The sequence below is a fragment of the Mustela putorius genome, unplaced genomic scaffold (assembly GCF_011764305.1).
Source record: "Mustela putorius furo isolate JIRA1106 unplaced genomic scaffold, ASM1176430v1.1 tig00003901_pilon_pilon_pilon, whole genome shotgun sequence".
NCBI lineage: Eukaryota > Metazoa > Chordata > Mammalia > Carnivora > Mustelidae > Mustela > Mustela putorius.
Window position 1 is genome coordinate 11,244,164 of NW_025422049.1, and position 21,763 is coordinate 11,265,926.

Consider the following 21,763-nt stretch of genomic DNA (forward strand, 5'->3'; position numbering starts at 1 on the left):
AGAGATCACAAGTAGATGGAGAGGCAGGCAGAGAGAGAGAGGGGAAGCAGGCTCCCCTCCGAGCAGAAAGTCTAATGCAGGGCTCGATCCCAGGACCCTGGGATCGTGACCCGAGCCGAAGGCAGAGGCTCTAACCCACTGAGCCACACAGGTGCCCCCCGAATCTTTGCTTTTTGAGCACATGGGTTCAAGGCAATAGGTGGCAGAAGTTCTTGATGTCCCCTTTTCTCCTTGAGGTATTGCCTGTCTTCTTTCATGCTCCTCCAGCATCTTCATCCAGTTTAAGGGCTCAGGAACAGGCTCAAGAGGGTGTAGGCCATTTTGGCAGCAGGAATAAATGACAGGGCCCAGTTCTGGTTAGAAGAAGGGAGGTGGGTTGCACAGGCTCACCTCCTGGAGCCTCAGGCAGTCAAAGGAGAAATCTTTACCTTTGTGTGATGGCCACTCCTAAGTTGTCTTCCTCTTTGATCCTCTGCCCCACAGTGGGACAGTGAGGACCACGTAATTTTTGTCATGAAATTTTTTGTGTTCAACAATAATGAAGTGCATGGATACAGAGGACATTCTCCATTTCCATTGCTCTGATCCCCTAAAGCTCCTGTAGTAATAATACTTTTTGCATTTGACTGCTCTCATAGCCTGGAAGTCCCCTGGTCTTGGCACATCTGTACAAAGCCAATGCCCTGTTGTCGTTTATATTTCCAGGGCATTGGATTCTTCCTTGGGGCCAAGGCATAGGCTATTTCAGTTGTTCTTTCTCTTTGGACACTAGATTCTCCTTTCTTTCTTGCTACTCTTCTCTCTTCAACCTGGGGCTTTGGCATCTGTGGTACAATGTAAGGCTGCCCTCTCATCCGGCCTGCGTGTGTCACCGTCTACTACAGAACCCGGGGGCCATCACTGAAGAATAACTGGGTCCTCAGGCCCTGTCCATTGCCTCTTGCTATGGGGTGGTTCATCTTCCTTTTGACTCCACTGTCAGTGACAGTGGGCTGTTGCACACCTACATGTCTGGCTGCTAGATGTCTCTCATTTAGACTTCTCTCTGTGTGTGCCTGAGCAGCTGAATTGGTTAAGGGTCCATCTCTTGATTTTTGGTTCGAGTCATGATCTCAGGTCGTGGGATTGAGTCCCATGTTAGTCTCTCCTGCGTGTAAAGCCTGCTTAATAAGATTCTCTCCCTCTTCTTTACCCCCCGCCCCAACCCGTTCTGCTCTCTCTCATGCTCTTTCTGGAAAAAGAATGATAATAAATAAAAGATAATAGACAAATAAAGTGGTTTCTGTTTGCCCCTGCTGCAGGCCAATGGCTGCACTAGACCCGACGTGGGAAACCCCAGGAGTCTCCACAAAGAGGATCCAGTTCATATACCTATATGTTGGGAGGTTGCCATGCAATATGATGTTCTGGGCTGCAGAGTTCCTGAACTGTGTGAGGAGAATACCTGGATTCTCTCATTATGGGACATGATGTCCACCTCAAGGTACTAATGCTGATCACATTTGCTCCTGTTCCCTCCCCTTCTTCGTGCATAGCCACACCCTTTGTCATATGGGGCAGGTAGGGCTATCTGGGATGCCATGGGGCCTGGGACTCAGATTCTTTTTAGTGGGAACCAAAGTATACAAAAAAACTCTAGCTCTAACTTGTGGTGCACCAGCATTACTCTTCCTTGTCTGCATCTAGTACCAAAATCATCAGGAAATTCTTTATTCTGTCTGTAGAATGCTGCCCTGACAATGTGCCTGTAGCCTCCCTTGTTCCTGTGGTGTCTTGGCCTGGACACACCAGTCCTAGGTTCCCTGTTGCCCTGGACTGAAAGTGGGGATCCACAGGCCAGTTGACCTGGAGTATGAGCTTCAGTGCCTGGGTTCCTAACATGGCGGCTGCTGAGGCCACGCCCCCACGGCCTCCCGAGCCCTGCATTCTTTGCAGCTGGAGCTGGGCTCTCTCTATCCTGTGTTGTTTCTCTCTGATATTGGAGGTTGCCAGGTTGCTGTGTCTGATCCAGAATGTTCTGTGTGTCCTGGTCCCACCCTTCTTCCTATCATAAGATTTCCTCAAGGGAGCCACAGACAGCATCTCCAAGCTTCGCTCAAAAAGTGTCCACTTGATGGCAGTGTTGCTCCAGAAATGCCAACACAAGCTACCAAGTGTGGCCTCTCAGCCTTTCAAGAATCAGAAAAAGGGTGGGTGTGGGGTGTGTTAAAAGCCATCCTTGCTCTTCAAATGGGGTTGACTCTATTGAGCTGTTAAGGTGGTCCAGGTTTTTTCCTTTGGGTTTCTTGCTGGCAGTAGGAGTATACATAGAGACACTCAAGGAATACATATATCATCACATCTCAGAGTTTTAAGCTTGCATTTCCTGGCAAAAGGGACTCTGTTTTCTCTGTATTCTTATTGAGTGGAGATCCATGTGAATGTTCTGGGGCAGAATCTTTGTTTTCCAAGGACGCTGATTTATAGCAATAGATGTCCTGATGACCCGGATGATCCCGTTCTTGAGGTATTGCCTCTCTTCTGTGCTCAGCCAGGTACTGTATCTGGCTTAAGGGCTCAGGAACAGGCCCTAGAATGTGTAGGCCATTGTGGCAGCAGGAAGAAATGACAGGGTCCAGGTCTGGTTATTTTTTTATTTTTTTTTTAAATATTTTATTTATTTATTTGACAGAGAGAGAGATCACAAGTAGGCAGAGAGGCAGGCAGAGAGAGAGGGGGGAAGCAGGCTCCCTGCTGAGCAGAGAGTCCGATGCGGGGCTCCATCCCAGGACCCTGAGATCATGACCTGAGCTGAAGGCAGAGGCTTAACCCACTGAGCCACCCAGGTGCCCCCCAGGTCTGGTTATTAAAGGGGAGATGGGTTGCCCAGGCTCACCTCCAGGAGCCTCAGGCAGTCATTCAGCCATTGTGTGCCCCCAGGATGGTTGTGGGTGGGTAGGGGTCCATGGGACAGTGGCCCTGTGGCTCCACAGTTACGACCTTAGTAAGGATCATTTGTTCTTGAGAGAATGTACTCTACCATCAAACCCCTAGTCATTTATTTGTACATATATGTGGAAATATGTACATATATATGGAAATATGTATTTCCAAACTCTTTTATTTTCCATGACTGCCTTAGAGAGGCTACCATGGGTAGAAATTTTTCCCAGTCAAAGCAAAAACTCTTAACATGGCTTGGTGACCATTCCCTATTTGTCCATCTGTGTTCTAATTCCCTTTCTGCATCAGGAATGTCTTGTCATTTTTCATCATGTATGTTTTAGCATTGAATGCCATGGATAACAATGAGACACAGAGGGCCATCTACGTTTCACCATTTTTTGTTCCCACAGTGCTCACAGAATAATAACATTCTTTTGTTTTTGGCTGCCGTTCTAGCATATAGTGAGTCTTGGCACATCTGTGACAGAGTAAATGCCCTATTCTGCTTGAACCTGTCCTTTTCTTTTTAAAGAGAGCCAGAGTGAGCACATGCTGGAGAAGCAGCAGGGGAAGAGAGAGAAGCAGATTCCCTGCTGAACAGGGAGTCCGACCTGGGGCTGATCGCAGGACCTTGGGACCATGACCGTAACCAAAGGCAGACACTTCACCGACTGAGCCACCCAGACACCCCGTTTCTTTCTTAGTTTCTAAGAAAAGAAAGAAACTACCTGGGTAGGATGCCTGTGGCAGATGGGAACAAAGTTATTTCATGTGTCTCTTCTCTTTGGACATTAGATTTCTCTTTTCTTCCTCTTCTATGACAGGAGTGGCTCTGAGGCTGCGTACAGGTGTCTGTTTACCAGAGTTCGAATGTGTGTGACCGGAATACATTTTCCAATGTCAGTGTCCACCCAGAAGAAATCAGTTTGTCAAACCGTAAGTCAGCCACATCCTAGAATAAATGCCTTTATCACCAGAAAGTCAATGTGGTGCGTCTGTTTGGGCCAGAGAGGAGAAAGTTGGTGCCCATTTCCCCACATGTCACATGAACTGCTGGTCAGTTGAGGATCGATTTGTAGAGGAGGATCCTAAGGATACAGGACTGAATTCTTTGGGTAAGGATATGCCATTGATAGGGGACTAGGGGTGCAGGTCTTATTTTAAAGCTTATTAGGTAAGTTAGGCAGAGAGAGTGGTACCTAGAAGAAAATACGCCTTCGGCTAATAGAGCTTGCAAGGAAGTTCCAAAGAAAAATGGCCTTCATTATTGTGAGCCAGTGTTTAGGGCTTGAAATGTCCATGTCATTTGGTGATAAAATTGGGCTGGTGGGAAATGGGGAAACCTGGTAATGAGTCTGGGACGGAGGGGTTCTTTCCATCGTGATGAAAATTTATAAAATTGATTTTGCTGATGTGTATACAACTCTGAATATGCTAAAGACCATTGAATTGTTCACTTGAAAGAAGTGAATTGTATGAACATGTATTTTTTAAAAAGAGGGGATCTTAAATCAACAACCTGCTGACTTCTAATCTTAAAAATCAGAAGATCAGCAAACTAACACAAAGCAAAAGCAGAAATAAGGTAGGGATAAAGGAAATACAGAATAGGAGAAGGAAACTAAGCATCAGTTTTTTGAAAAGATTGATTAAATTGATAGATCTTTAGACTGAATGGAGAAAGTAGAAATAACTGAAGTTAAAAATGTAAGGCAGGGGGAAATTATGGTCGGTCTATGCCAGAGAAATCAGATGGGTGATTGGATTGTATTATGAACAACTGTACCTAACAATTAAATAATAAGGTGAAATTAGTAGAAACATATAGGTTACCCAAAACTGACTCAAGAAGGTATAGATGATCTTAATAGACCTGTAGCAGTTCCGTATTTTGATTAAGTAGTTAAAAATCTCTTATCACATACCATTCCAGGACAAGATGTCATTACTGGGAAACTTTACCACTTAAAGAGGAATTGGCACTAATCCTCAAATCTTCTAATAAATCAGGAACACATCTGTATTAGGGTCCTTCAGAGAAATGGAGCCAGATAGAGAGGCAGAGAGATTTATTTTATGAGATTGGCTCATGTGGTAGTTGAGGCTGAGAAGTACAAAATCTGCATGGTAGGCTGGCATGCTTGAGATCCATGAGATAGGAGTGTTACAGCAGAGAGGAGGTAGAATTCTGTCTTCCTTGTGGGACTTCTGTCATTTTCCTTGTACGACCTTCAACTGATTGGATAAAGCCCACCTGTCTTGTAGATAGTAATCTGATTTGATGACTGAAATATCAATCTCATCTAAAAATACCTTCACTTCACAATTTAGACTGGTGCTGGACAAAATATCTAGGTGCCATGCTTAGCCACATTAACACATAAGATTAATTGTCTTAATATCCTATGTTGTTCTTTGAGACCAGCATTACCCTGGTACCAAAGCCAGGCAGAAATAACACAAGAGAACTACAGACCAATGTCTTGTCTGACTATACACAAAAATCTTCAGCAAAATGCTAGCAAACATAGTCCAGGCATATTTAAAGATTATATCCCAGAAACAAGTGAGTTTTACCCAGGAATGCAAGGGTGGATAGCATGAGGAAATTAATCAGTGTAATATACACATAAATAGAACGGAGGTGAAAATCCACATGATCATTTTTTAAAATTTTTTTTAAAAGATTTTATTTATTTATTTGACAGAGATAACAAGTAGAGAGGCTGGCAGAGGGAAGCAGTCTCCCTGCTGAGCAGAGAGCCCAATGCGGGGCTTGATCCCAGGACCCTGAGATCATGACCTGAGCCGAAGGCACGGACCTAACCCACTGAGCCACCCAGGCGCCCCTGATCATTTCTATTGATGCAGAATAACTCCTTGACAAAATACCCTTTTACGAGAACAACAAAAATAGGAACTTCTGCAGCACAATAAAGGGCATATGTGAAAACCCCATAGCCAATGTCATTCTCAATGGTGAAAGACTAAAATCTTTCCAATGAGGAAAAGAAGGATGCCCATGATTGCCCCTTCCAAATTCTAGCCATAGCAAAATTAGGTGAGAAAAATAAAAGCCATCCAAATTGGATGTCTTTTTGCAGATAACATGAAGTATCCCAAGAGTACATACACACACTAAATGTATTTGGCAAAGGTGCTTATGGCAGAGGACAGTGTACACATAGACATGAGGAAGAGGAGGCACTGTGAAAACAGAACAGAGATATGTGGCCATGAACCAAGGGATACCAAAAGTTCTGGAAGGTAGAAAAGGGAAGAAAAAAATGGTCTCCTGTAGCCTCTGTGGAGTACAGCTCTACCAACATTTCAATTGTGGGCTTTGGCCCCCCAAAACTGTGAGAGAGAGATTTTTGTTGTTACAAACCACTCAGTTTGTGGTAATTTGTTATGGCAGCCCTAAGAAGCTAATACAATTATCCTTATACCACTTCAATTCCCTTTGATCTTCACATGAATTTCATATTCCCTGTGGTGTTTTCCAGTTATTTAGATAAATAAGGTGGTGAGTTCACAAAGGAAAGGGAAAGAGTCAGCAGTCATATTCTTTTAACATTATACCATACTTGTGCACACCTATGCAGTTAATGTGCAAATAATGACAACCAGTGCCTAGAAGGTGCCCTTAGGTCATTTGACTCTGTGGGAAAACTTCTAGTCAGGGTTTTTGCCTTTGATTATTTGACTCTCCGGAGAATCTACTGCTGCTGTTTCAAGAATCAGTACATGGAGTTCAGGTTTATATATTTATTTCTGCTTCATTTCATAATTTAGAGCAGACAGTATGACTGTGGAGCAGGACATCCCTGAACAAAGGTGATGGTGGTGGGTATAATATTACAAGTTAGTAGAGGTAAAAGAGTTGGAAGAGGAGGAGCAATTCCTATGGGCAGAAGTAGTGCTAGGAGAGCTGGTGGTGGGAGGGCCCTCTATCTGCCTATGGGTGTAGTGGAGAGGTCCTGGAATTTATGAGCAACCTCCAAATCCAAGTCCATGTTCCTATATTATAAATAATTCAGTGTTTAAATACTTTTAATAGAATATGCAGCCCAGAGTGCATAGCAGTAGACAGTTGTGACTTTTTATAGATTATATATTGCATATTAATTTATCAGCATTCAGTGACATCACAGTACTTGCAAAGGAGTTGTATAGATATTCGATGAGCACTTCAAACACTACACAATGACTAGTTCTGCTAGCACTCTGATACTAAGAGAATTGACCTCCTTATCAAAGGCCTTGTGAAATAGTAATGCAAAATAATGAAAACCTAGATTTCATGATAAACCTATGCAAAGGAGAATCCTTGGACTGTTAGACTAGTTGGTTCACATATAGATAAAACAAGGTCATGGGCTGATCCTAAGGGAGTGGAGCACCAAGAATCTGTCTTATAGCAGTGGGGACTGAGCTGTTTTCTAATACCAATAACATTATAATAATAAGTAACATTACAACTTATCAAAAATTTTTCTGCATTTTTGATCCTCATTGGAACTCCATAATGTAGTTAGGAAAAGTAGTTTGATCTCAGAACTCTACTTACAGAAGAGTTATCAAACTCTAGAAATTTAAATGACTGATGAAATGTCTTGGATTTAATCAGTTTGAAAGCTTAGATCTCTTAATAAAGATTTTTTAAGTGTAATGGGATATTTTGGCATAGATAACTTTACATACCAACCTACCTTTTCTTTTTGCCAGGAAATACCATGGACCCAATTTTTCAAATCATCAAAACAATTTCCTCTCAACAGTTTTGCTTCTATAACATATTCTGTCACAATATCGAGGGCAACTTAATGAGCTTTTTCCCCACCTGAAAAAGATAAGTTGTTTTTAAAAACCCTTATTTATAGAGTCACTGAAACTAAAATGTATAATTGCCAGTAAGTCTGCTTGTGGTCACATTTTCCTTCTGACAAGATCATTTTCTTTTTAAAAAAAAGATTTATTTATTTTGAGACAGAGAGTGTGGACGAGGGTGGGGGGAGGTGCAGCGGGCAGGAACTAAGAGAGAAGAACCACCAGCGGTCTCCCCACTGAGTGCAGAGCTACCACCCTGAGATTACGACCTGAGCCAAAACCACGAGTCGGACACTTAAATGATTGAGCTACCCCAGGCACCTCTAGATTATTTTCTACCATTGAACTCAATGTGACAAGACAAAAAGTCTATGTAGCTTTAGTACTTTGGTCTGATGTTGCTGGAATTCTGTTCCAAGGCCTTTGAATTTTTTTCCTTGCAGCTCATCTTGAACTCGGGGTCAGGTTCTGAATTCTTCACTTCTCTGCATTAATCACCACTATGAATGTACACATAGTTTCAGGAAGGCTTTAAATAATATTCCATGTTAAATAAATGGAGGATTTTTTGCTCACTGAAGTCTCAGACACTCAGAAGTTCAGGGTTCTTGATTATTTTCATGACAGTTCTGTGCAGAGGCAGGGCTGGTGGCCATCATGGTAGCAAGATGAACTGTGCTCCTAACTTCAGGTAAAAAACCACTTCTCACTTCTGGAAAATAAAAACGAAAAAATGAGAGGACAGAGTAGTTTTTCTTTATATAGCATGAACACATTTATTGTTCTGCTGTTGAAAATTGATTGTACTTAACTTCTAAGACTTAATTAGAAAGCAAATCCTCATAATAAGCCCTTAACACCAAATGCTGGTGAGGCTGTGGCACAGCAGGAACTCTCGTTCATTGCCAGTGGCAATGCTCAGTGCCACTTTAGAAGACAGTTCTCATGCAAAACCTTTTACAAAGGTTTTATTTTTTTATTTGAGAGAGCATGAGTTCGGGGAGGGCAGAGGGAGAAGCAGACTTCCCCCTCAGCAGAGCCCCATGTGGGGCTCGATCCCAGGACCCTGGGATCATGATCTGAGCCGAAGGCAGACACTTAACTGACTGAGCCACTCAGGCATCCAAAAGTAACCATCCTCTTACCATAAGATCCAGCGATTGTGATTGTATTTACCCTAGGGAGTTGAAAACCTGTCTGCACAGAAGCCTGTACACAAATGTTTACAGCAGCTTTATTCCTAATTGCCAAAACCTGGAAGCAACCAAGATGTCCTTTAGTAGGTGAATGGATAAATGAATGGTGGTACCTCCAGACAATGGAATATAAATGGAATAAAAGAAATGAACAATCAAGCTACAAAAAGATACAGAGATGGGGGCACCTGGGTGGCTCAGTCAGTTCAGTGTCTGACTTCAGCTTAAGTTTTTGATCCCAGAGTCCTGGGATTGAGTCCCACATAAGCCTCCCTGCTCAGCAGGGAGTCTGCTTCTCCCTCTCCACTCATGGAGTCTCTCTCAAATAAGTATTTTTAAAAGACCAGTAGTTATGAGGGATTCCACAGGGTGGGGGGGATGAGATGAATTGGTGGAAACAGGAATATTTTTTTAGGGCAGTAGAACTCTGCTATATGATAATGTAATGGTGGATACATATCCTTATGTATTTGTGAAAATCCAAAGAAATACACCGCAAATGTTGAACTGCACTGTAAACTGTGGCCTTCATTACCCGTAACAAATGGACCACAGTAAGGCAAACTGTTAGTAATAGAGGAAACTAGAAAGAGGGAGTAGGTGAGGGATTATCTGTGAACACTGCACTTTCTAGTCATTTCTTGATAAACCTAAAACTACTCAGAAAAATATACTATTAATTTTTTAAAGAACTATCAAGCAGTTAAATTTCTTTACTGTATAACCTTGAAAAGAGATTGTACTGATAGAATGCTCAAATGAATGGGCATTAATGCAAATTCGAATCTTTCTACTTCAACCTTCATTGTCTGGCATCCAAAAAGAGGTGCTACTGTGTATAAAATAGTTATGTCCTCTGAGATGGCTGAGGCAAACCACTTGTATGAAATGTTATAAGAATAAAGGTGGGAGGTTAAAATACAGTACTAGGCCAGAGAGAGCATCTGATGGGGGTGACAGGTTCCAGAACAGATTCCAGAATATACCACCCCAAAGTATGTCTCTTTGGAACAGGGACTGTTCTAAGCTAAAGGCCGTTGAGAACCAGCCAACATAGGAAGGGTTCCAAAAATGACACAAGCTTTCTTTCATAAAGGACATTTCTATTGGTAAAGAGTTTCTCTCCCCCTCACCAGGGAGAGGAAGGCTATTACTATTTAATTTTTTCCCCAGATTTACTGAGATATAATTGACATGTAACGTGGTCTGAGTTTAAGGTATACCATGTGATTTGATATACGTACATCAGAGGTAAATGTACATCTAAGGATATGATTACCACAGTAGAGTTAGATAACATGCATCACCACTATGCAGTTACCTTTGTGTGTGTGTGGTGAGAACTTTTAAAGATCTCTTGGCAACTTTACAATCACCATGCTGTTCATTAGACCCCCAGAATAAATAATTTTATTATTATTTTGTAAATATTTTATTTGTCAGAGCGGGCACAAACAGGGGGAGTGGCAGAGAGAGAAGCAGGCTCTCTGCTGAGAAAGGAGCCCAATGTGGTACTCAATTCCAGGACCCTGGAAAATATCTCACTGTGGCTTATCCCAATCTTTTGAAATTTCAGACACTCCCCAAAGTCTTCATGGTCAGTGACCTTGATTCCAGCTTCACTGAGAAGATATGAGCTTGGTCAGCAGCTTCACTGCTATCCAAGTTAAGATTTTTCTGAATCCAGGGCACCTGGGTGGCTCAGTGGGTTAAGTATCTGCCTTCAGCTTGGGTAGTGATCCCAGGGTCCTGGGATCAAGTCCTGCATTGGGCTCATTGCTCAGCTGGGAGCCTGCTTCTCTTTCTGACAAATGAATAAACAAAATCTTAAAAAAAAAAAATATTTCTCTGAATCCATATTCTCATTTCCCCTCCTAAAATTAGCTCCTTGTGTGTGGTTTTTTTTTTTTTTTTTTTAAGATTTTATTTGACACAGAGAGAGATCATAAGTAGGCAGAGAGGCAGGCAGAGACAGAGGAGGAAGCAGGCTCCCTGCTGAGCAGAAAGCCCAGGACCCTGAGATCATGGCCTGATCCGAAGGCAGAGGCTTAACCCACTGAGCCACCCAGGCGCCCCTCCTGTGTGCTTTTTGAGCATAGTGCTCAAACAAACACACTGTCCACAATTTCCTTCTGTAATGGCTTATTGCTACATTTGTGGAGAGGAACATAATCTACTTATAATTTAAAAATTAACCATACAAGTCCTATGTGAATGGAAAGAGGTCTTTTATAAGTCCACTAATCCTATCCTCTCTCCTTAGTGATGCAGCTAAGATCCAAGAAATATAAATGACTTAAAACCACAACCAACTGGTGGCAAAGCTGAACTCAGATTTTATAATGAATTCATATTATTTTATTACTACTTTATATCGCCTCTTAAAAGGACTCAGAATAAGAGAAGGAATACAGATAGTCACTGGAAGAATGGAGGTTCTTCCATTTGATTACAGAATAAAATGGAGTAAACATTGCTAAGAGGGTTATTTAAAATGGAGCCAGAAGGACACTGAAAAAGTGGGACATATATTTTCTGTCTCAGACTCCCAGAACTGTCACTGACTTCAGCTAAAAGCCAAGGCGTCTGCTGCGTGTTCAAATTGAACATATATGGGGGCATGCGGGTGGTTCCTTTGGTTAAGTGTCTGGCTCCTGATTTTGGCTCAGGTCATGATCTCAGCGTCATGAGATCAAACCCTGCATTGGGGACATGGAGACTGCTTAAGATTCTCTCTCCCGGGGCGCCTGGGTGGAGCCTGCTTCCTCCTCTCTCTCTCTCTGCCTGTCTCTCTGCTACTTGTGATCTCTGTCCGTCAAATAAATAAATAAAAATCTTTAAAAAAAAAATAATAAGATTCTCTCTCCCTCTGACCCTCCCACACCCTGCTCACATGTGGGCACATGCTCTCTCTAAAATAAATAAATATAGGGGCGCCTGGGTGGCTCAGTGGGTTAAGCCTCTGCCTTCGGCTCAGGTCATGATCTCAGGGTCCTGGGATCGAGTCCCGCATCGGGCTCTCTGCTCAGCAGGAAGCCTGCTTCCTCCTCCTCTCTCTCTCTCTGCCTGTCTCTCTGCCTACTTGTGATCTCTCTCTGTCAAATAAATAAATAAAATCTTAAAAATAAATAAATAAATAAATATAATCTTTAAAAAACACTTGAACATAAATGGACTTTCTTCCTGGCATTACTCTTAACAACCAGTCCAGTCACATTTCATTCAAGACAACTTATGTAAATTCCCTCTTTCCTCCTTAAAAACCTTTAGCTTTGTCTCTCCAGAACACACATTAAAAAAAAAAAAATCTTATGTTTCCTTTCTCTCTCTGTTAAATAAATAAGTAGGAGGAGTGGGAGAAGAAGAAGCAGACTTCCCACCAAGCAGGCCCCCGATGCAGGGCTTGATCCCAGGACCCTGGGATCATGACCTGAGCCGAAGGCAGACCTTAACGACTGAGCCACCCAGGTGCCCTGGAGCACAATTTTGATTTCAGTTAACTCTGTGTCTCCCAGATTGCAAACCCTAAGACCCCCAGTAAACATACCAATTTTATTTTGCAGATTGCAGTTCTGCCTTTCAGTTATTACATGGCGTCAGGAGTGACCAGTTACCATCTCCAGCATCATTGTGGATTTGAGTGGGTACCTACAAGTCTATTTCACTTGTCTCTTCAGTGGCTTTGGGTCATGGTGGTTAAGTCCTCTCCGTCCTAAACCTCCCTCTGGTTCAGGCCTTTAGCTGGGTGTTCTGTCTTGCTGGCTTCCATCCTCACTCATATTTGAGGAGAGGATTCTGTCCTCATGTTTCCTAGTGGAAGATTTCTGTTTAGTGGTCTTCTGAGTACTAATTCATGGGAAATCCTGCTTCTAAGAAAGGCTTTTATGACCAACCCTCTATAGGACTCCTGCAGGTTTTATGTTTAAAGAATATTGTCCTTCCTACTGTAAATTATTGTCCTGTTGGATTCTTATTACCTTGGGTGATTTTTAAAATTACGCTGGCAGGGTGCCTGCTGGCTTAGATGGTTAAGGGTCTGCCTTCAGCTCGGGCCATCATCTCCAGGTCCTGGAATAGAGTCCCATGTCAGGTTTCCAGCTGGGCAGGGAGTCTGCTTCTCCCTCTCCCTCTGCCTCTCCACCTGCTTGTGCTCTGCCTCCCTCTCTCTCAAATAAAACCTTTAAAAAAAAAACTCCACTGGCTAAAGATGGAGTAAAAATTAGCTCACTTGCATGCACAATTGGAAAAAGGCTATAAAGCCAAAACAAAGCCAGTAGAAAACTTCTTTTAATTGGTATCCAGAGGCCTTAAAATGAAAAACAGAAGTTTGCTTCCCTCACAGGCAGTTAGCTTCCAATTCACATCTTTCCAAGAGGCTTTCAAAATTAGAAGAATAGGCCAAATCCGTATAAACTCCTTCCTTCACACTCATGCACTATACCATCTCCTTTTCCTCTATATCCATCCTTAGCTCAACTCCCCTTCTATGCTGGAGACCCTCCTCACCCCTCTTCAGATCCTACGGGACCTAAAGCTCCCCTTTACCCCCTCTCTTGCTGCCCCATTTAAGGTTAAGCCTGGGGAAGCAGGAGTTGCCTAGACTTCCTTCCCTCACTGGTCAAAAGCTGAATTAAGGACCATGGCTAAAGAATTCCCCAAAGCCACTGAAGATCTTCATAAATTTGCTGAGGAATTTGCCATTGTGATCCAATATGAACCTGTTTTTTTTCCTGATTTATATCAACTATTCATAATGCTAGTTGATGGAGGACAGGCTAGGAACTGCATGCATCTTGCCCATTGGGGTAACACTAGACGACTTCTCCAAATGGAGGGCCACTGACAGAACAGAAGCCCTTAAACTGAGAAAGACTCTGAAACTATTCCTAAGGCTTTCCCAGAATCCATAGATCAGGGGGAAAAAAAAATTCAGCAGTGTATTCAAAAACCTGAAGAATCTGTTCTCAATTATTGTAACCAACTAGAGAGGATCTTTGCCAACAACTCTGGCCTTTCTGCTACTGATCAAACCAGTTACACCATTTTTAATCCCATCTTTGTTGATGGCTTAGTTGAAGAACTATTACCATTCCTCATAAAGAAAACTCATTTAAGTTGGCAGACTATGCAAACTTCTAATCTCATTAATCTGCAAATCCACTATTGAACTTATTCAAAGACTAATAAAAAGAAAGCCACCTAGACTATGAGCCTTCAATTCCAACAGTTAAGAGCTAACTAAAGTAAACCCCCACTTCAGGGTTGTGGCACTATTCCAAAAGGTACTTGTCATTACTATAAAAAGCTGGGACATTTAAAAACAGATTGCCTAAAACTGAGAAGACCGACTCAAGGCAAGGTTAGTCAGCTTTCCCCGTCTCCCTTTCAAGTACTCCTTTCACCAGTCTCAACAGTAGAGCTGCTCTGAGGACTTACAGAAGCAGCTTTATTCCTATCCCCCTCACCACAGTTATGTCAGTTTCCCCCAAAGTATTGGTTTGGAGGAGAGGAAAAATCCCCTGTCTCTATTAGGGCTTTACTTACCAGTTTTAGCTCCAACCATCTTTTGCCATCCCATTCTCTCTAGCTGGGACCTATTAAAAAAAGTATTCATTTCTCCCAACACCTTTGGCTCCCATTTACTCACTAGATCAGGATTATCTTGAAGCCCATCAGGCACACATCTCCTTTTCACAAAAGGGGGAACTATTTTTAAATATGGAACCCGGAAATCCAAATTTTCAGGAAAATCCCAAAACCTTAATATCTGTCCCCATTCTTGCTCAAAAACCCCTGCCCCAGAACCTCACCTAGCTCTGTCCCTGAGATATGACCAGTATCAGGTCCATTCATTCTGCACTGCCCATCAAAATGTAAATTGATGAAAAGTACGCACTAAGGCCATCCAAGGAATTAGAAACCTACCATTGAGGACTGTTTATAGAAAGGATTAGTTGTTCCTAGTCCTGTAACACCCTCACCCTCCTTGTCCGTAAACTACATGTAAGAGGATAGAATTTTATACAGGACCTCAGGGCAAGCAATAATAATGTTATTCCTCAGCCCTCGCACCTTGCTCACAACCATTCCTCCTAACAGCAAAACCTTTCCCAGGTTAGACCCTTGCAATGCCTTCAGCATACCTGGTGATCCTGAAAGCCCGTTCTTATTTGCCTTCATCTGGGAAGGGCAGTATGCGTAAACATTTATGCCACAGGGCTACACCACTTACTTTTCCAAATGCTGAAAGCTGACTTTGTGGTTTTTTTTTTTTTTTTTTTTTTTTTTTTTTTTTAGATTTCTATTTATTTGACAGAGTGGTGCACACGCAGGAGGAGCTTCAGGGGGAGAGAGAGAAGCAGGCTCTCTGCCAAATAGGGAGCCCGACATGGGGCTTAATCTCAGGACCCCCAGGATTGTGGCCTGAGTCAAAGGCAGATGTTTAACCAACTGAGCCACCCAGGTGCCCCGAGAGTAGACATTTTAGATCTAGAATTCTCTGAAGGCTCTTCCCTGTTATAATATGTGGATGACCTGTTCCTTTGTTCTCCTTCTCAAGAGGCTTGTACCAGAGATAGCCTTCATCTTCTAAAGGCCCTGGCTAAAAATGGGTAAAGGTGTCTAAAGAAAAGCTGCGATTTTGTTTGCCCCAGGTTAAATACTTGGGACACCTTATTTCAAATCAGGGATTACTCCTTGATCCAGACAGAGCCCAGGGACTGTTGTCCTGCCTACCGCCAAATACCAGCTGTGCAGACTTTGAGGCTTAGCTAGATACTGCAGAAATTGGATACCTAATGTTCCAGCCCTGGCCCAACTGCTTTTCTCTCTCCTCAAATCTGACCAACCTGACCCCCCCTTACTTGGGACCAAGAAAGTCAAGAAGCTCTCATAAAAATAAAGCATGGCTTCTTGACTCCTCTAGCCCTGGGACACCCAAACCCTGACCTACCATTCTTTCTCTTCACGCATGAAAGAGAAGGGAATGCCCGTGGCATTCTAAGGCAGTGAGATGGGGACCAGTACAGGCCTCTCGGCTCCTGTTGCCAACAGTTGGATTCCACAACTGTGGACTGCCACCCTTCATGAGAGCTTACAACTGCCACTGCTGAATTAGTTGAGAACACTGAAGAAATGGTCATGGGTTCCATACTGACTATATATGTTCCCCTTTAGCACTAATCCTCCAGAGATGAACCTCTCACCCCCAAATACTCCTGCATGCTGTCATTCCTTAAATCCTACTGTCCTGGGACGCCTGGATGGTGCAGTCGGTTAGGCGTCCAACTCTTGATTTTGGCTTAAGTTGTGATGGTCATGGGATCGAGCCCTGTGTTGGGCTCCACACTCAGCGGGAAGTCTGCTTAAGATTCTCACCCCCCTCTGCCCACCTCACACTCATGCTCACTCTCTCTGAAATAAGTAAATCTTCTTTTTAAGGTATTGATTTATCTGACAGAGAGAAGGAGAAAGAGTACACAAGCAGAGGGAGCAGGAGAGGGAGAAGCAGGCTTCCCGCTGAGCCGGGAGCCTGACACAGGGCTCGATTCCAGGACCCTGAATTATTAGGCTGAATTATTTGCCTCAACCCTTCCCCTGCTGCCACCCTGACATTGGCAGGACAGATCACTAACATTTATGTTAACAGCTACTGTGCTTTTGGTATTAAATGTCATTTTGATATGCTTAGGAAACAAAGAGCATTTTTAACCTCTGTGACAACAGATTAAAAATAGTTACGTCTTCGAACTCTTGGCTCAGATTCTATACAAAACCGTAAGCCTTTAGCCATTATCAAAATTCCTGATCACTCAGTGGCAACCATGGAGGAAGCAAAAGGGAATGTTGCCACCCAACAGGTGGCCACTTTTACCGGCTGACTTTACTAAAAGCTTGAAGAAACACATAGAGAGGCCCAAGAAATTGACTCAGGAAAGGATTAAAAATGGTCTCGTCAAGGCTGTTGATTTTATCTTCAGTGGAATCTTTGGTATGGGTCAAAGAGCAGACCAGTCCTCCCTGATTGCCTCCGAGAACAAATTCTTAATTATATTAATGAACTTACCCATTCAAATATTGGCAAGATGATCTTTTGGGGAAACAATATTTTTGGAAACCATCTCTAAAAATAGCCTCTCAAGGGGCACCTGGATGGCTTAGTCAGTTGAGCATCAGACTCTTGATTTCAGCTCAGATCATTATCTCAGGGTCATGAGATTGAGTCCTGTGTTGAACTCCATGCTCAGTGGGGAGTCTGCTGGAGATTCTCTCTCCCTCTCTCCCTAATCCACTGCTTACACTTTCTCTCAAAAAAATTTTAAAAATAGCTACTCAGGGGGCACCTGGGTGGCTCAGTGGGTTAAAGCCTCTGCCTTCAGCTCAGGTCATGATCCCAGGGTCCTGGGATCAAGCCCCTCATCAGGCTCTCTGATCAGTAGGGAGCCTGGTTCCCCCTCACTCTCTCTGCCTACTTGTGATCTCTGTCAAATAAATAAAATCTTTAAAAAAATATGAGAAATGTCAGATTTGCCCTAAAGATAACCCTGGAAACCCCTTCATAGTTCTAGAGGTCATTTTTCCTTACCCTCTGGACCCTTTGTGAGATGTGGTAATTGGATTTCATCTAGCTGTCACCATTGAAAAGATAGAAATATGTTTTAGTAATGGTTTGTACCTTTTCTCACTGGGTAGAAGCTTTCCCTTATCACAGATCTACACTATCGCCAATAGGAAAAATCCTATTAGAAAAGATTGTTCCCTCCTGGAGAATACCCTTGGAACTTCATAGCGAGCAAGGGACCCATTTCACTGGATAAATAATGCAGGCCATTTGCCACATTTAGCCAATTATGCAACATTTCTATATTGCCTCTCCATCCTCAATTCTCCAACATTTTAGAATGAGCTGGTGGCATTATAAAAACCCAACTAGGATTTTTCCCACTTGAATGGCCAAAAGCTCTTCCCTTTGTACGACTGAATCTTAGATCCACTAACCCTTTGAATAACTGGAAGACCAGTGAGGTTAGCTCATGGTGCATAAGAACCCAGCTTTTACTTAAAGGTAAGATGATGGCTTCTTGTAAGGTATTGATACAAACTCTTCAAGGAAATGAGAGAGTGGTAGAACAGTCTTTTCACAGTGCACTCCTAGAAGATAAAGACCTCAAACATCAACAGGTTGAAGGCTGGAGACATTGTTTATTAGAAAAGACCACCATAAAGATTCCCTCCAGTCTGGCTACAGGAGACCCCAGCAGGTATTATTGGCCAGTCATTGTGCTGCTGAAGTAGAAGGCATGTACTTGTCGGTTCATGTTTCTTATTTTTAAAAGGCTTCAACATCTAACTGGACCTCAGACTAATCCCTTCTTGGAAAAGGAAGCAGATGACATCTGTGTAGACTGCCCTCACAAGATGCGGGGTTAGGCCAGTATTATGTTCATAAGATAGGTTGCACCAATTCTTATGAGGCCTATTTCTCTTCCCTTTCATTTCAGTGTCTGATTGGGAAAACAATGTTATAATTCACATGTCCCAATTCCTTGGAACTTCTGGAGACCTTTGTGTTAGATTTGTCACCATGCTCCCACTGGGTCCTTTATTGATAATAATGATCCCATAATGTTACCTATGTACAGTTTTTCCATGGTCCCAAATATTTCCATTAGTTACAGCAAACCACCTCCCTCTATCACTTTTTATGTCAAGATATTCTTGCCTTAAGAAAATCCTCCATGCTTTATGCTCCCTCCCCCTACATTTTTTAAAAGATTTTATTTATTTATTTGAGAGAGCCAGCTAGAGAGAGCCCACTCACAGAGGGAGAGGGAGAGAGAGAAGTAGACTCCCTACTGAAAAGGGAGCCCCAAGTGGGGCTCAATCCCAGGCCCCTGTCATAATGACCTGAGCTGAAGGCAGACACTTAACCAACTGGGCCACCTAGGTGGCCTTCACTCCCCCTAAATTAAAGAGCACCTCCTGGGTCAATAGAACTTTGATTACCCCCCCCCCAAAAAAAGGGTAGAAACCCACTCCTTCCCTTCCTATGATTTCTACTATAAAAATTGTGTATCTTCCACTTGTTATAACAGAAACCTTTTCAGCTGTTCATCACCATTATGTCAAGTCTTTTGGATATTCCTACTTGAATGTACCAACCCATTATGCACCAAACCTCACGCTATCTTTTAGCAGCTCAGTGGTACTCTTTTATAAGAAATATGTTCTTTTAACCAAACCATTGGACCTTCAAAGTTCTCTGATCCCTGGCTAGATGCTCTCCCCCTTCTCCTTTACAAAAATGAGACCTTGGCATTCCATGCACCCCCCACAGTATACATCTTTGTCCATATGCCAACACTCCTGCGTCATTTGATCATTTAAATAACTGGAGAATTATTGGCCAAGGCCTTTTGGTCCTTCTTATTTTTCCCCCCTCACAATTCTCAGATCCCATCGGATCTCCCATCAAATGAAGAAAAGAGACTTATCCGTAACAGATTATCTGATGAAGATCCTTCTGATTATGAAAATAATAGCTGTGATTCCCTGTAGGCTTATCCATCAATTATCAGTGACTGTTGTCTCCTTTGAGGTTTCTTTTTCTGGCTGGAGGTTGGTACCTTCTAACATGAGATCACATTGTAGAATTTAACTAGAATAGGTCTACAAATTGTATTGTTGCTGTTTTAATTTGTACCCAACTTATTATTGCCAAATTATGTTACGCCTTTCCCATTGTCGTTCTACTCAAAATGTCAAAATAACGCTTGCTCAAAGATCTGAAAATATTCATCAGACCCACTCACGAACAATGACAACTGAAACTTCAGTTGACATAGCCTAAGATCCACTTCCTTAAACCTCCTTCTTGCTCAGACGGAGCCTTAATACTCACACAGCAGGCTTGACAAATATCTACCAACCATGAGACTCCCTCCACCTCCTCCTCCACCCCCACCCCCGAGATTTGATGGACCTGGAGTAGGCTTTTGGCCAGTCAGGCATCACAGTGGGACTACAAAGCCAAGGTTGATCACTGATGCTTTCTTACATAAAGAAAGATCCTAATCAGAAGAGGGAAATGATAATGGAGAGAATAAATTGGGAGTTGCTAAGAGGGGTATTTAAAAATGGAACCAGGAGGACATTGAGGAAGTAGGACTTAAGTCTCCTGTCTCAGATTCTCAGAATTGTTGCTGACCTTAGCTAAAAGTCAACGCATCTATAGCATTGGTAGAATGGTCCAAAAGGACTTTCTGCCTAGCACTAGTTATAACAACCAATCATGTACAGATTAGTCCCAACTGTAGCTATACCAGCACCAGTCACATTTCATTTAAAATGGCTTCAAAACTTTTGCTTTAAAAACCCTAACCTTGGGGCGCTGGGTGGCTCAGTAGGTTAAGTGTCTGCCTTCTGCTCAGGTCATGATGCCAGGGTTATGGGATTAAGCCCCACGTCAGGCTCTCTGCTCAGCGAGAGTCTGCTTCTCCCTCTCCTCCACTCCCGCCGCCCCCATGCTAGCTTTCTCTCAAATAAATAAAATCTTTAAAAACAATCCTAACCACCCCCCCCAAGGAAACACACACATTTTATTTTGCCCTTCACTGATCAACACATTCTAAATGTTGGTGAGGAGAGTACTGAAATCTCTTGATTATTTTTAGTGCTGCTTTTGCCAAAATATACGTTTACAAGAAGCTTTAGTAGATAGATACGTACAAGTAGGTCACATTGTGATTATCTAGTGAAAATGTCAGCCCCAAATTAAGTGGATTCTGAATTATCAAATGAAATTTTGAATGTGCTCCTACTTAAAACAAGAATATTATAACATTAGACACATACTTTATCACCAATGAAACTGACAGCTTCCCACAAACATTTTATGCTCAAGCTCTCAGAATCTGTTCTAGTAAAACTGGAAGAGTGAAGACATTTCTTTAGAAGCCCTTAAGTAATTTCTGTGATGCTCTGTAATGTAAGGAATGAGTAGGAAAGGTGATTATTTCATCTCCATGAAAAATCCATTTTGAAGAGTATTTTAACTTCCTGTATGTAAGTATGTAAGTACTTGATCTTCCTTCCTATCAGAAGTCTGAAAACTAGTTTTGATTTGTGCTTCAATCCTTCATCCTTCCCACCAACAGGAAAGAAAGAACTATACCAAAGTTGTAAGGATTCTACAATGCAAAAGAATGGAACTCTGGCTAGCACCTTATGTAATTGCAGCTTATATGAAACAAGTGACACTCTAAATGTAAATAATATTATACTCAAAAAGCTGGCATTTCTTCAAAGACATTCATCTGAGACATTAACATGGTGTGAAAAGGCACCCTCATATTTCACCAAGCCTCTATCATTTTTAAAAAGTGAAGTAGAAAATTCAAAGAAGGGGTGTTTGGGTGGTTCAGTGGGTTAAGCCCCTGCCTTCTGCTCAGGTCATGATCTCAGGGTCCTGGGATTGAGCCCCTCATTGGGCTCTCTGCTCATCAGGGAGCCTGCTTCCCCCTTCCTTCCCTACTTGTGATCTGTTAAATCAATAAATAAAATCATTAAAATAAAAAACTTTAAAAAATCCATAGAAGCGGGGCGCCTGGGTGGCTCAGTGGGTCAAGCTGCTGCCTTCGGCTCAGGTCATGATCTCAGGGTCCTGGGATTGAGCCCCACATGGGGCTCTCTGCTCAGCAGGGAGCCTGCTCCCCTCTCTCTCTCTTTCTCTGCCTGCCTCTCTGCCTACTTGTGATCTCTGTCAAATAAATAAATAAAATCTTAAAAAAAAATCCATAGAAGCTAATTGAGCT

General features: G+C 42.5%; 1 protein-coding gene across 1 annotated transcript in view; it reads left to right on the plus strand.

The window, feature by feature from the left end:
- LOC123388537 overlaps nt 1-13,002 on the plus strand; it is a 62,507-nt gene extending 49,505 nt beyond the window's left edge. Inside the window, exons 4-6 of the mRNA XM_045068284.1 lie at nt 1,302-1,483; nt 3,750-3,861; nt 12,515-13,002. Coding sequence (XP_044924219.1) covers nt 1,302-1,483; nt 3,750-3,861; nt 12,515-12,667 — 447 coding nt within the window. The 3' untranslated portion in view covers nt 12,668-13,002. The remainder of the gene's footprint in view (nt 1-1,301; nt 1,484-3,749; nt 3,862-12,514) is intronic.
- Nucleotides 13,003-21,763: the final 8,761 nt, after the last annotated feature.